General features: G+C 41.9%; 1 protein-coding gene across 1 annotated transcript; it reads right to left on the bottom strand.

Moving 5' to 3' along the window:
- Window positions 1-1037: 1037 nt before the first annotated feature.
- On the bottom strand, window positions 1038-15578 carry LOC130176345 (creatine kinase U-type, mitochondrial-like). The gene is made up of 9 exons (XM_056387379.1): window positions 15229-15578; window positions 11797-11995; window positions 10121-10216; window positions 9483-9704; window positions 8635-8720; window positions 6171-6294; window positions 4819-4953; window positions 4185-4310; window positions 1038-1951 (listed from the first exon to the last, which is right to left on the bottom strand). Exons 1-9 carry the CDS (start codon window positions 15372-15374, stop codon window positions 1838-1840), a joined length of 1248 nt encoding a protein of 415 aa, XP_056243354.1. The 5' UTR covers window positions 15375-15578; the 3' UTR covers window positions 1038-1837.
- Between the last annotated feature and the right edge of the window lie 15 nt (window positions 15579-15593).

Genomic DNA, 15593 nt, shown 5'->3' with positions numbered 1-15593 from the left:
TGTCTCCTCAGAACACTGAACGCCTTGTTGTCGAGTCAGCGTCCAGCGCAAAACAGTGGAAAAATCCTGCTTGTTTCATCAGTGGAGAAAATAAATATCCATTCATTCACAACGGGACAAAGCACTTGTTACAGACTTCCTGCACTGCAGAGAAAACATTGACGTCTTTGCACTCGCTTTTAAATAAAAGACAGACACAAATCCAGGTTCATATTCACTGTCAAATGCATATTCATGGAGCTTATTTTTTGCTGTTTGCAAACTGGGCATTTGCACCATACTACATGCGGTCAAAGTCAGATTTAACAGTAATTCATCACCAAGCTTAAAGAATAACACTGGTGATAGACTAAATGTATGTTATTGTCAACAAAATGATGATTTTTGTTGGTCTTGTACCAAACGTCATGTTCCTTTACGTCTGGAGAATATGATTTGTAGGCTGAGCCGTCTCTGTAGCACCACAACACTTATGGTGCTCACAATAGACAACGTGACACATTTTACCTCTATCAAAAAAAATTTCAGCTCCTGCAATTTGGATATTGCACTTGGCCATATTGTGATTTCCATTTTATTTCGATGAATTCTGCAGCCATAATAGATTGTATGAAGTATATAGATCCAGGAGAATGTCAAACTTCCAGGTGCCAAAATATGGAAAATCATCAGCTTTGTCCATTAAGCGATGGTGACCATATTCAGCTTGGGCAGTATAAGCATTGGATATAAGATTTTTAATTAAGTCAAGAAATACAAACGTTTAAAAGGTTGGATTGGATTCCAAAGGTCTTGGCTCTGTGTGAAAACAACAAGCTTCTGTGCCAGCCTTTCAGCTGAATACAGTTTTGTTATGCCTCTGACTAAACATTGTCACATGACACCATGCAGCCACACTGATCGCAGTCCTGTTCCTCCAGCTTGATTACCATGGTTACTTAAAGCTTGTTTCGGGCAAAATCCTCTTGGATACCAAAGAATTACGTGTAGCGAAAAAAAAAAAGCAAGAAATGACAGGCAGACAGAGGAGGAGGAGGTACTGTTAAATAGATGATTTCTTTAATAAAAGACATTAACAGTGTGACATTCAGTGACGAGCTGGAATGATATTGCTTCAGTAGCTTACAGTACAGAACCCAGCCCGGCCGGTGTGTGTGTGTTATGACGTTACAATCTGACACCAGTGTGTCATTGAACATACACATCCACACGTCTCTTCAGTCTTGCACTGTTAATCAACATTCAAATCCACTTCAAATGGTTAAAAGAAACTATGTACACACAATCCACAATGGAGAGTATAGCACAAATGGATGGACTATACAAGCACCAGATAATAGGTATGACCGATCGACACACTGGAGTGAGGGGAAGAGACAGGCTGAGTACAGGACATGCGGCAGGGTGAAGCCAGGTTTGGTGGGCGGAGGAGTGGTGTGGGAGCAGAGCCGTAGATACTGTTTGGCCATGCAGAGACGGGCAAACTGGCGGCCATCTTCGCCCTGTTACAGCCTACAGTTTGTGCATCCTTCATTCATCATTTTATAGCCAGGTTTGATTTTGAGTTTAAACTTAAAAACCTTTCAGATGCAAAAACACATTTAAGCCCAATGCAGTATTCTGGGACTCTGGTTGGCTTTAGCCAGACAGCTGCGTATAATATATGTAGATTATATCATAGAGAAGTATATTGTGGGGAAGGGAGGGGTGATTAAATAAGTAGCAGTAATAAATGAGGCAATGACATAGATATTGATCATATCTATGGGCACGGGGCGGGGTGGTTGTGCATGTGTTTGTGCCCAGGGGGTTGTGTGCGCAGGTCAGGGATCAGTGTCTACTTGAACTGCTTGAGGGGTGCGGGCACCTTGATGTCCTGGCCTTTCTCCAGTCTCTTCTCACACTCGATTAGGTAGTTGACGCCATCCACCACTGTCTGCACCAACTGGACCTGCGGGAGGGACAAATCACATTTTAATACTTTCTCCACAGAGAAGAAAATGAGTCAACAGGATGTGAACAACGTATCATACAAACGCCAAGACACATGAGAATATTTAATGTTTCCATCACCATCCTCTAGCCCTAATTAAATGGAAACGCAATTGATTTTTAAAGGTCAGTTTAGTGGTCATGGGGAGTATTACTCAGCCTGTGAAATTGTATAATGCTTGTCTTTATCTCAGATTGGGCCTGAAGTGTTTATCAGGCAAGAAGGATCACACAAAAATATTGGTTGAGTTATCGAAAATGTGGGATCTCGCATTTGAACAATAGTGGAGATTAAAAGCCAGTATATCTCAGCCACTGCCACTTCAATTTTCTTTTACCCCTTTTAAAAAATAGTTTGAAATTTTGGGAAATTGATTTAATTATTTGCTTGTTTCTGTCTGAGAGTTAAGTGAGAAGATTGATATCTTAAATCTGTCCCTTAAATATGAAGTCTTTGTGCTAAGCTAAGCTAACCAGCTGCTGCCTCTAGCTACATATTTATTGTACAGATATAAGAGTGGCAACAATCTTCTAGTCTAACTAGCAGCATGCATCTCTGACGTCTGAAAACACCTCACAACCAACCTACGGACATTACAGACACAACCAACAAGAAGTCTGCCTTCATCACAGAGCTGCGAGAGGAGCATCAAACTAGAGGCCTATAACCTTTTCAAGGAATGTCTCCTCTAAATAAAAAATACAGCACACTCTCCCACAACAATAACATCTGATGTTAGCTGCTACAGTAGCACAGTTTGAACACAGAAGAGACTTTTTGTACAACCTCATAGTTGAAGAAATTTTCTTCTTAACTAGCAAACTATTTACACACATAAACACTACTCTTATTACATGACAGGGACTTAGAGGTTAACAAGTTTCTACTTTGGAGATCCAGATTGACAAATGTATTTGTTTTAAATGAAGTTTAAAACTTCCTTTACTCAGGCTATTATTATGAAAAGTTTTGTGCTACAATATTATTGTCCTTCTGCACTTTTGTCCAACCGTCTGTTCCCTCATCCCTCCTCTTAACTCAGGGACCCCATCCTGAGAGTGCTCCTCTCCTGAGTGCTCATCAGACTGGATGATGGAGGACCAAACAGCACTGTGCTGCCCACACTCTCAAGAAAAAGACTTAGTGGAGGTTAAAGTCAGACAATGTGATATAACATTAAGAACATTAGAAGAGCGGTTCTCAATCTGCACCGTATTGAACGCTAATTAGTACTCTCCACCCAGAGACAGTGAAGAGCTAGCTCCAGTCTCCATGTAATCAGAATAATATATGCAACCACACACTCACAACAAAAGAGAACAGCTTCATTGTACTGTACTGTATGACTCTGTCACACAGGCATGACAGCATGACCAAGGACAAAACAAAGACAAAGTACATGTACATGTCTGCTCATCCCCCCCCCTCTCCTCTCCTCTCCTCTCCTCTCCCCTCCTCTCCTCTCCCCTCCTCTCCTCTCCCCTCCTATCCCCTCCTCTCCTCTCCTCTCCTCTCCCCTCCTATCCCCTCCTCTCCTCTCCCCTCCCCTCGTCTCCCCTCCTCTCCTCTCCCCTCCTCTCCTCTCCCCTCCTATCCCCTCCTCTCCTCTCCTCTCCTCCTCCTCTCCTCTCCTCTCCCCTCCTCTCCTCTCCTCTCCCCTCCTATCCCCTCCTCTCCTCTCCTCTCCTCTCCTCTCCCCTCCTATCCCCTCCTCTCCTCTCCCCTCCCCTCGTCTCCCCTCCTCTCCTCTCCTCTCCCCTCCTCTCCTCTCCCCTCCTCTCTCTCCTCTCCTCTCCTCTCCCCTCCTCTCCCCTTCTCTCCTCTCCCCTCCTATCCCCTCCTCTCCTCTCCCCTCCTATCCCCTCCTCTCCTCTCCCCTCCCCTCCCCTCATCTCTTCTCCTCTCCCCTCCTCTCCTCTCCCCTGTCTGTTCAATATTTGTTTATTCAGGGAATATTTACTGAGAAAGTATCCAGTGTTTCCACAACGCCCTGTTTGTCACTGGTGCCTCACACCTGATAGATGACCGGCAACAGGCTCATGCCTGTTAATACATGTACGGCTAATAAACAACTCAGGTGAGCAGTCTGAAGGTGAGTGCTTTGCTCTGTGGATGAATGGTAGACAGTTACTCACAACCTCCATTGTCACTCAGCTCCCCTCTCTGTACAGTCCTACCCAGATTCTCCTACCTCAGAGTGTCCCAGACGGTCCAGGTTGGAGATGTCGAACACACCACCCACAGCAGCGGTGTCTACACCACCTGTCCCTCGCTTCTGCAGACGCAGGTTGTCAAGGATCTTACTGAAGCGGGGATCCTGGGAGGAGGGGGAGGGGAGTTATTCAAGACAGTTTAAATGCAATTACATTTCCATATTACTAAACATCCATGCATCCATCACCACCAACATTTAATAAATAACATTCTTATTAGAAACATAGAAGGAGCTTATTTCCAGGTCAACATGACCTATAAAAGTTCTGAAAATTTTATTTTCCAATACAAACTGTTGCACAACATCATTTACACCTACATTTAGTAAAACAGGTACAAAAAAACAAAACCTATTTGTCATCTAACAGCCAAACATAGTTCAAATCTAGTGCTTCACATGCATTCTCACCTTTTTTAGAGAAAAGACTAAATAATACAAACTGAGCAGACAAGATAAACGTATGCTTTTAGAGGCTTTAATACTTTTATGTTTTTTAAGGCCATGCAGAACACTTGGTCTATTAATATGTGACATAAATAGAATAGTAACACATTATCTACTCTAGTATAAGTATCAAATTATCTTCATTCTGTGACAACTACTGCGTTACCTTGCCCAGCAGGGGCAGTTTGACGTGGACCCCGGCCCTGAGGCCTGTGCCCAGGTTGGAGGGGCAGGTGAGGACGTAACCGAGCCTCTCGTTCCACATGAACTCCCAGCCTCTCTCCTTGATCAGACGCTCCACCTTCGAGGGAGAGAACCAGTCGCAACACAATGAGCGTGTGTTTCATTCATACAGCAATCTTGGATGTTTGGTACGTTTGATGGATGTGCACATACTGTTCAGCAAACAGTTAGTAGCAGCTGATTTTTCAGTTATCAGAGCTGACAAGAAAAGAACTTAAGAGTAGTCCACTTGAGATAAACTTTGTCGGGAGTGGACTGTCACAAACACTGGCATAGAGTTGGAGTTAAATCGACATTAACGTAGAACTGAGCAATGAGGTGTGCTACTCAGATTTGTTACACCCTCGCTGTGGAACAGTGCAATACCAGATGTGGCATTGCTTGTCCTTTGCACTTTTCCTAATGGGGAACTGGGAGCGCTTGGATAAATAATTTATGTTTGCACGGCCATGTTTGGACAGAGTGTCTTTGTGCCTCTGTCTACAGGCTTTATTTTCGTGACAGGGCAAAGATCAGTGTAAGCAGGTTTTTAAAGCGCCCTATGCTTTTAGACTGTATTAATTCCCTCTCCTTTGGCTGATTAAATCCTACAGACATCTGATGGCTGCAGAAGGAATATGTCTGATACAGCTGAAACCTCCAACTTAAAAATACTGTGTCCAAGGGAAACAATGGTCCACTATGATCCAGTACCTTGGTTGCATCAGGCACAACTAACAACACACTACAACTACACAAGTGTATGTGTTTCTGTTGTAATTCAGATTACTCCTTGTTTACACTACTTGTTAATTTATGACATTCTGATGCATCATGTTCTTTAGACAATCAAAAGTTCAGTCTACTCTTCCTACATTCCCAACCGTCCTCCCTCTCTCATCTTCACATCTTAAAGGGGCTATTTGTGCGTTTTCTCCGCCGCCGAACTTGGTTTCTTGCCGGGAGCGGGGTCGCGGTGTTTGTCACTGTCTTGTATAATACAAGAGGTTATAATACGCCCTTTACATCTTCAGGGGAGATTGGAGGCTACAACGAGTTGCCATTGGAAAGTGACGAGGTGAAAAGACGTGAGACAAGAGTTAACACTGGTGTCGCTTTCCACCTCTGGAGACAGCTGTTGGTGAGTAAAGGAATCAAGTTTGATGCTGAACTTGCAACTTTTCTTCTAGAGTGGTAAGTAAACAGCTAAAAATGCTAACATTAGCTATGTAGCTATAGCAAAACTTACAAATAGCTCCTATAAACATCCACACACATATACAAACACAGTCTTACCTCCTTCAGGCCTCTGCAGAATCTCTCAAAGACCCTCTTCATGTTGCCTCCCTTCTCCATGGAGATGACCCTGGTGTGATCCTCCTCATTGACCCAGATCAGGAATGTCTTCTCGTTGTTGTGCCTGCACACAGGGAAGCAATATTGAATTATACAATATTGATCCTTGTGGGTGAAAGTTGTTTGTTCTCTGCATTTGCCCCATCAAAGCTATCAAGCAGCAGTGTAAAGACACAGAGCACCCATGGTGGGGGTAATTCAATCTAATGCAGTGACCAGTAAAGTGGAGCAAAGAGCTGTTATTCCTTATTCCTTATTTACCTTGTGGATATTTTTTTAACCTCATCAGCAACATCAATATATTTACTTATTCCAGAAATTAATTTTTGGTTTGTATTTGAATATTTATTCCAGGCTGAATCAATACAGAAATGGTATTTTGGAAGTATGTACGATAGTTAATAAGAAGAGATCCGTGATGGCTTTTCTCTGTTTAGGAAGGCCACTAACCATCAATCACTGAGGATGATGCTTGTTTCTGCCGCGGGTCATTGACTCTGGTGTTTGTCAGAGTGATCAGCAAGGCTGCACTGTGCTTATATGGCCTTGTAATATGGTATTGATTTATGGCCCATTGTAAGGACACTAGACACCTTAGCAGACTGACGGCAGATCCGCTGGATGGAAACCTCATAACTCGTGAAGTACAATTTGTCAACAATAGAGAAAACAAGCCTATAAAGTTTTTGGGATTTCTGTCAAGAAAGGGATGATTTTCTCTGACATTTATATTTGTAAATATAATTTAAACAAGTCAATATATAATGAAGTGTGGATCTATAGACGGTGATGTCAGCAGGTTCGTCTATCCATAGATCCTACATTATTATCCAGATTGAAAAATCTCTACTATTTGATGGATCAATTAGTACAGGCATTCATGGTCTTCAGAGGATGAATCCTGATGACTAAATCCCTGATTTTTTCACTTGTCCCATGCTTACAGCCTTTTTTTGATCAGATAAGTCCCATTGAGATTAAGATCTCATTTCAAGGGAACCCTGAGTACGTATTGTAGTTTGGTAAAATACAGATGACAAGATACTGTAAAACAAGTTAACAAATTCGCATGAATTTCACTGTAAATATTCATGGAATACGTTAATCATCAAGATTTTGGTCACCCTGTGAAGTAAAGTGACACTGCTGAACACATCCATGCTCCTCCTCAGAGTTTGATGACACTTCTTGGCACCAATCTCAGGACAAACTGCAAATTTTTTTCACATGATATTTAAGATTTCAAAGTGCACAAAACCTCTGTCAGCCACTACAAAAGCTTTTTGTCCACACTGACCTCCTTAACATTGTAAGAGAGATTTAATAAGGTAATGGATAGGTTATGGGGGCAGCAGGTTGGGGAGACATTTTGGACAAAGCAGAGAGAAAGGAAATGAAGTAAGAGGAAGAGATAAAGAGAAAAAGTAGAGCAGCCATGCAGGATATTTGAACCACAGGGAAAAAGAACATGAGGGAGGAGTGAAAAAAAAAAGTTATATTAGAAGGATTGGGTATAATAATCAAAAGTGAGAGAAAGTGGAGCATGACTTATGGGTAGTGGAAAAAAAATGAAAGGAAAGAGGGTGAGAGAGGCAGAGAAAGAGAAAGCTGCCAGAGGACCTGAAAGAGGAGATGATGTACGGAAGACGTCAAGGTGAATTATTAAGGAGAGGAGAGGTTGGCTGATACGGCTGGCAGAGGGAGAGAGGAGGGAGGCTGGTGATTGATTTCGGCTGGTTGAAAGGCCGTGCTGAGGGAGCATTGTCCGCATTGCTAATACGCCTCCACCACAGCGCAGCTGACGTTACTGCTGCAGCCACACCAGGGAGGAAGTTAAAAAAAAAACTGTAAAATTAAATATTAGGGGGAATTTTATTTGCTGAACTGTTGAATATGAAAATGAAACAATTAAAGCATAGAAAAAGACAGGTCTGATTTGGTACAGAGGGATGACTGCAGTTAATCTAACTGACCTGTAATTATAATGGAAGTAAAATCTTGAAGACGATCTAAATTTCTAGATAACTTTCTTTTATAAAACACAGTAGTTCTCATTATATGGTTCTCGTTATAAATAACATAAATATCAACTTGAAAAATATACACAAGAATTTATACCTCAGAGTAACTCTGACAAACTAGTTCATGTACCCGTCCCAGGAATGTTAAACTCCTGTAATGCTCTTGCATTTCTGCTGAACTACAAATAGAAACAATAGAAAGGCTCTATACACATGATTCTTCATTACTTTTTCTACACACAGGAATTACTGCTGTAAACCTAAAGCCTACTGTGCTCACTTGTCCTGAAATGCAGTGCTATATGAAGATAATATTACACTGCCTTTAAAAAAGCAGCCACCGAGTTATGAACTGGTACCATCCATCATGTCTTTTCACTTACCAAATACCACGGGCATCTGGCCAATCACGAGCCATGCCTGCACACGTCAGGAGTGGGGACACAGGCTTGTCAAACAGGAAGTGATCCTATTGTAAATACAGAGAACCAACATTTTTTTTTTTTTTTTTACATATAAAGTGCCAACAATGACTATGACTGGAGTGGTGAAAACTCACATTGGTTAGTATTGTCACAGGGAGACAGAAATGAGGGTGTGCGAGACTTGAGAATTCAATAATCTGCTCAATCTCTCTCATTGTGGGCAGGAGAAAAATGCCATGGCAGGCACAGCCCACACCCGTCTCTGATTTCATGTGTTGATTTTTTTTGCTCCTGATTCCGCATTTTTCTTCTGCTCGGACACTAAGGAATGAAAATTGTAACCACATCCTCAGAGGGCTAAACAATTACCTAAAGTTGTCTACATTACCATGAGGGCATGTCTTTTTAACATGGGAATGAAGTCTGTACTTTAGGCATTACTATCTCTTTGCAGGTTGTTGCTGTTTATATTTACAGCTCCCAAACTGATCTAACAGGTCCACCGACAGGTCATGTACCACTGCTGCTGCTGTATCCAGAAGGGTTGGATTGTTACTGTTATGGTGTATGGTTCAGTGACATGGAATAGTGACCAGCATTTTTTCCTTTTTCAAAACTACAGGAAATTCTTCCTTGTGAAATTTGAAAAATTTAAATTGTCAATGACTGTTTACTAAAACATTACTAACCCTTCCCTCCCCAAAACAATTGTGTTAGTGAAAATAAAATAAAAGTTGTCTCGTGGGACCTCAGGAATGTACAACCTCTTCATCATAAGCATACAGCAACATCCCTGCATCACTCACATCAATGAGCTGCTGCTGCTCCTTTTCTGTCATCTGGGTGAGACTGAAGTATCTCCCTGTGAGGTCACCCTTCAGGCCGGCGAGGGCGTCAACCACCACCCTCTCCACCTCCCTGCGCTCTGCCCGGGTGCAGGCGGGGGGCAGGCTCAGCCCCCGGATACTGCGGCCTGTCCTCACCCTGGAGGACAGCACGTAACGCTCATCAAAGTGGCCTGACTGGAGCTGAAACAAAGACAGGTAGGGAAATATTTCAATACATATATATATATGTTTCAACACTGTGTATAATCCTGATTTGAGCTTTAGTTCTACACATATGGGTGGAGGGGCTCTGGAGACAGAGTTAATCCCACTGGTTGATTTAAAAATCTGACCATATGAAGCTCAAGAAAAAACATAAGGGATAAATAAAAGATGAAGAAGCTGTGTTTTTTATTCTCACTGGGAAGTGAGAATTAGTCTCACTGGTCATATTACTAAATATACAGCTATCAAGGTAACTAGTTAGCTGACCTTAAAACATACTAGAGTAAAACAAGAAGTTCTTTTTCTGTAGATGTATGTTATTTTCAGATCATCGCAGCTTGTCACCAAACCACAGACAGCAAGCAGCTCTGTGTCGTCAGTGTGAGCGTTACCTTGCTGGACTCCAGGTCGGTGGGGTGTTTCATGGTGCGGGGGTCATAGCCGTTGTGCCTCTCTTTGATGATGGGGTCCAGCAGGTCTGCGAATACCTGAAACAGACGCAGATGTTAAGAGGACAAAGATTATATATACAGTATGCATTAATAATTTGTGAGCTACAATCTGGACAAAATATCTGACACAACCCACATCCAGACAGGTTGTTGTTCCTGGACCACAAGACTGTGCCAAAGCGAAACTATTATTATATGTTCTACCTCAGTTCAAAAAGATGCTTTACAGATGGTTTTATTTTGGGTGAAACGCTATTGATCAGACGGAGGCCTTCTCTCTTTACTTGGTTCAGTGTTTTCCTCAAGGGCATTTCAGCCAGGTATTTACAGGCACTATGCCTCTGACACTATGGCTTCATATATAGAGGCTACATCTGACATACAGTATGAGAATTTACAAATCTCCTCATTGGCTTCTCTTAATCCGCATCTTTTTGATTGGCATAGTTTTAGCAGAACAGTTAAGAAGGTTGATTCACCTCATCAGTGTACGCCAAGGAAAGAGTAAGTGTCCCTAATATTTTGTAGCTTTGCTATTTGCCTTTTCCTCGACATTATCATAGAAGTATTTAGTACCACTTCTTGTAGTATTGTCCTACTCATACTTCAGAGGGTGCAGTACCACAGCTTGTTCTAACACTGCCTTTGTACACACAGAGGGTTTGTGAGTTACCAGCAAAGGTTGTGGCACCTGTATGACTCATGTGCATCAACTTTCAAGGCTTCGCATCCCTGCAGAAAAGCAGTAAGTTAACCCTTTACTTGATTTCTGAAAAGGGAGTTTTTATATGGAATATACATGATTTTTCAGTTTACTGTGACTTAAACTGCAATAGAAGCAGCAAGAAACTATATATATATAATAATAGCCCGTCAGAAAAGACAGTGACTTTCGTGTCCAACACACAGTCTGAAGCCTGATATTTTTTAGGTTGGTCTGCAGGCTTGGTGGTGGCCTATGTTACTGTACAGCCCAGTCTACGAATCTGTACATTTCCTAGATTGCATTATCACAGTGTGAATCACCACTCCCCGTTCTCCTGTCATCTCACCAACACCACACCCTAAAACCACAAAGGACAGAAACACCCACAAATGTAAACAGCAGGGAGTGAAGATGAATCATTACATTTTAGAGACACAGGAAAAAAAGGAGATATCAGCCAAATTACAACAACTAAAAAAGGAAACTGTAACGATATCTTCACAGGGTCTCAAACTTTTACTACTTTTACTAAAAATGTCTTATAATGTACTGGGATGCATTTAGAAGTGAAGCAATCTGGAGTCTTTGAAAATGACATACCCTTTACTGAGCCTTCACCTGCACCTGCAACCTTCACACTCACCTTAACTGACTGGCTCTTGCAACCTAAGATATTTAGTGAAGACAATTAAAATAGAAATGTAGCTAGATCTTCACTATAGATAGATGTTGAGACGTCCCAAAAGAGGTGTCCTAGCCTAAAACTTTCCCTCTCCATTGCTGTAAGACTCCTTCCTTCCTCTGACACAGGTCACGGAGGATTGGTTACATAATTCCTTCAACAGTAAGTGTAGAAAAAATATTTCCTAATTATTATCTGCGTGTTTGAAAAGCTACAATGATGTCTGACCTCGTACGACTCCTCGTCTCCCGCCACCATGCCGACGGTCTTGATGAAGGGGTGCCCAGGGTTGTCCACGCCCGTCTGGATGGCTTCATCCAGCGTGTAACCATTGGGAGTGGCCTTATCACACAGCTTGGCATAGATGGCAGGTGTCAGGTTACTGGCCATGCAGTTGTTGTGTTTGCGCAGGTCAGGGTACTCCGCACTGTACAAATACAAAGGCATGATAGCATGCTGCAGCATTGATCTTTGAGAGAGAGAACAAATCTTTGGAGCCGTGTGTGGGCACAGGTGAACGATGGAGCGGTGCCCTTCAGCAGGTTCAGAGAGGGTGACTCAGTCAAGGACACTTCCACATGGCACGTACACAGGTAACCGGAGATTAAAACCTGTGGCCTTCTGGTTATGGAACACCCTGCTGCAAAAGGTGCCTACTAATTTAGACATAGATTATGTGGGACACACAGGGACACAAGGCTGGTACTATCAGTCACTGGCACTGCGACAAATAATAAAATGCTATGTGATATACACTGAACCCAACTGACTATAATCGATGTTTAAATCTTCATGAGCTGTTAAAAGTGCCATTAATTTAATGCTGAGGGAGAAGGATGCCTCCACATCTATGTTGTTTTAGTAAAATAATGCTGCAAAATTAACCAAGGACTAATTCACCTCTATCTTCAAATGCATTATTGAGGCTTGCAGGCTGGTATGGAGAAACAAAAAAGGAACCGCTGTCAAAGACTGGCTTTAATCCAAACAATATACTTAGAATGTCAAAAGACTAAAAGTGCAGAAGCAGCTCAGACTAAGTGGATTATGGGTCTCTGCTTCCTGCTGTCTACCAAAAGATAAGGAAGGCTAAGACATTTACATATAAAATGATACAGTAACTGTAACTGAGTATTGCTGGATGGACCCTGACAAAATTCTATTTTTCTTGGTCTATTTCCATCATTGCACAGAGAAACTTGGCCTCTTGTCTTATTTCTATCTTCCCTTGTCTATTACGCAGTGGCAGTAGTTCCCCAACACACAACAATAGAAGTTCAGAATATCATTAACGTTATCAGTGCTAGCAGACTGTCCGCTGTCACAGTTTTCTTATTTTATGGCAGTATTAGATAACACCAGGAGAGTGATGACAGGATATGAGGGAGAGGGCACCTCATTCAGAGCCAGGTGTGCCACTCAGATTCAGATAAGTGTCTTTGAATAATATGTGCATAATGTATCATTTTCATTGGTATCTGTTTTCTTTACGGATGGGTATCGTTAAGATTTTAACGGTACTACTACTCTTACCGATCCGGTACTTTAACGGTATTCTTATCAATACTTTTTGAGGAAGAAAAAAAAACTTGAACACACAAACAGCCCCGCCCCCCTGCCCTCCGCTCACACAAACAGCAGTACATATACATAAAAATAACATTCATAGACGGATATTTGACGGAGTTGGTGAAATACATGTGCAAAATAACGTTTATCTAGCCGAGAACCCCCCCCCCCCAAAAAAAAAAAAACGCGCGACTGCTCCAGTCCCGATAGCAGGACCGTTAAGGCAATGCTTATTGGGACTGCGGTCTTGAATATTGTAGCTCCCCCGGGGCTGTTCAGTCCCGGGGCTCGGGACCCATCCTGAGTTTTCACTGCAGGGTTTCTAAAGGCGCATCTGTCCTGAAGAATGATGGGTGGGTGCATCAGCTGTATGGTCAATGGTGAACTGCCGTGCAGGGAGATTCAGTCAAGATGATGTTCCAGCAACTACAGAGTTTATTGCAGGAGGATTATTTCAATCAATACCACTGTCATTCATATCAGTTGACAGTAAACCTGCAGTGTCCGCCCTAATCAATGGTGGGAAGTTACTAATTACATTTATTCAAGTGCAGGACAATCCTGAGGCACTTGTCCTTTACTTGAGTCTTTCCATTTTCTGCTTACACTTGTACTCCCCCACATTATACATACTTTATACATAACATGCATTTATTTGATAAATGCACTCACTAGTTACTTCACAGATTCATAGGTTAACATAAGAGTTCATTGATCCTTTATTGTTTATTGAATTATAATCGAATAAATTATTATACATTATTATGAATAATGACTACTAATATAATGACTACTTTTGGCACTTGAAGAATATTCTGATTGTAAATCTTTTGTACTTTTATGTAAGTAGAATCATGGATTTTTACTCGTCACAGATGTTTTCTACACTGCTGTGTGGTCACTTATACATAAAGATCTGAGGACTTCTTGCCCCAATGGCACTGAGCCTGTATATGCGTATAAAATGGGCTATTTGATATTAGTGCTTTTCTGATCTTAATAAGAAGGCTACGGGCTATTCTCCTCCCACATTGACCCTCCCACTACACCACCATAACCACTAAGTCAAATTCTTTGACGCTTTGTCTTTTTCCTCACATCACACTAGTTTTAATGATTAATAACATAAAGTTGGGTGTATCCCATTGGCAGGATTCAGACAGTGTTTCCCTCTGTTCGTTATCAATAAGGTTTGATAAGAAACAGACGTCCCAGGCTGTTTGGTGCCACTGACACACAACTGACGCGACCTGACAGAAACAGTTGGTAAAGACACCTTTACAGTTAGTAACTTTTGGCGAGTAATAGATTACTTTTGTATGTAAAGACTCTGAGTCTGGCGCTGTACGTGCTCCTTTGATGTGATTATTATGTAACAACCTCAGGGCAGGGTTTTATATCTGAGCAGCAGATAACGTTACTAATCTGTAACCTATATATGCAGTGCTTTATAACGCATGCAGGCGTGTTGGGGGACACGTACGCACCCCTGCTCTCCTCAGCCTCTCACTGTCTCTATATCATACCCTCACATATACAGTGGATGCATGCAAATCATGGCGCAAAACCAACTGCTTTCTACCAGAAAATTAAATACCGAATATAACGTAGGCTACTATATCTATGATTATTAATATATTAAACCTAAGTTTGTTTCACAGTTTTCCAAAAAGGTGCGTTATGTTAACCTGTATTTTAGGGCAAGGTTGGGTGTGTAAGGGTGTTTAAATCCATTTTGTGCTTTATAATTTGGTTAATCTCTATGTCATTCAATATTAATGCTCCTGCTGTGATATATGATTAAATCACGTTATAATGATCACAGGTTGCACCTTAGTTAATGTCAAGGTTATTTAGGCGGCTAGGGTGAATAAATGTCCATTTTTACGTTCGTATATTTAGCTTGTGAGGTTAGTTTGATGTTTCACAGCTACAATATTTAATTAAATTGCAGATAAACCCTAATTTGGCTCGATGACATGACATTAGCCAATCATAAATGAGAATTTGTAAATGAACGGGTGTAATGATGTGTAATGTGTTTATAAAGGCATGTAACTAATGGCACACAGGGCGGCGGGGTAACGATACCTGGCGGGGTACTGCCTGCGGACTGGCACTCCGGCGCTGACATGATCCCGGTGGAGCAGAAATCCAGCCGTTACCGAGCCTCCCACCAACGACAGGATCCCGATGTGTCGTTTGGAGGAGAGTACCCTGGAGAAGCTGCTCGCCATTTTGCTTTTTTTTTTTTATGTGTTAAACACGCCTTATATCCACGACCGTGCCGTTGATGAAGTGACTCTGATGGAATGATACCAAGGAGACCGATTTAACCGGAGCGGTGTCAAGACAGAGGGAGAGAGGCAGGACGAGACCGGATATTCAGCTCCAGCTTCAAAATAAAAGCACACGCTTGCACAGGGTTCCCGAAGAGTTCACTAAGTTTTATTTGT

This window comes from Seriola aureovittata, chromosome 10, assembly GCF_021018895.1.
Source record: "Seriola aureovittata isolate HTS-2021-v1 ecotype China chromosome 10, ASM2101889v1, whole genome shotgun sequence".
Classification (NCBI taxonomy): domain Eukaryota; kingdom Metazoa; phylum Chordata; class Actinopteri; order Carangiformes; family Carangidae; genus Seriola; species Seriola aureovittata.
This window is presented reverse-complemented; position numbering and strand designations above follow the sequence as displayed.

Coding starts and splice junctions, on each gene's coding strand:
- LOC130176345 (XM_056387379.1), bottom strand. CDS start 15,374: ATGGCGAGCAGCTTCTCCAGGGTACTCTCCTCCAAACGACACATCGGG. Junction 4,311..4,818: donor AACTGCCCCTGCTGGGCAAG/GTAACGCAGTAG, acceptor CCCTCCTCCCAG/GATCCCCGCTTCAGTAAGAT. Junction 1,952..4,184: donor ACCGTCTGGGACACTCTGAG/GTAGGAGAATCT, acceptor TCCCTCCCGCAG/GTCCAGTTGGTGCAGACAGT.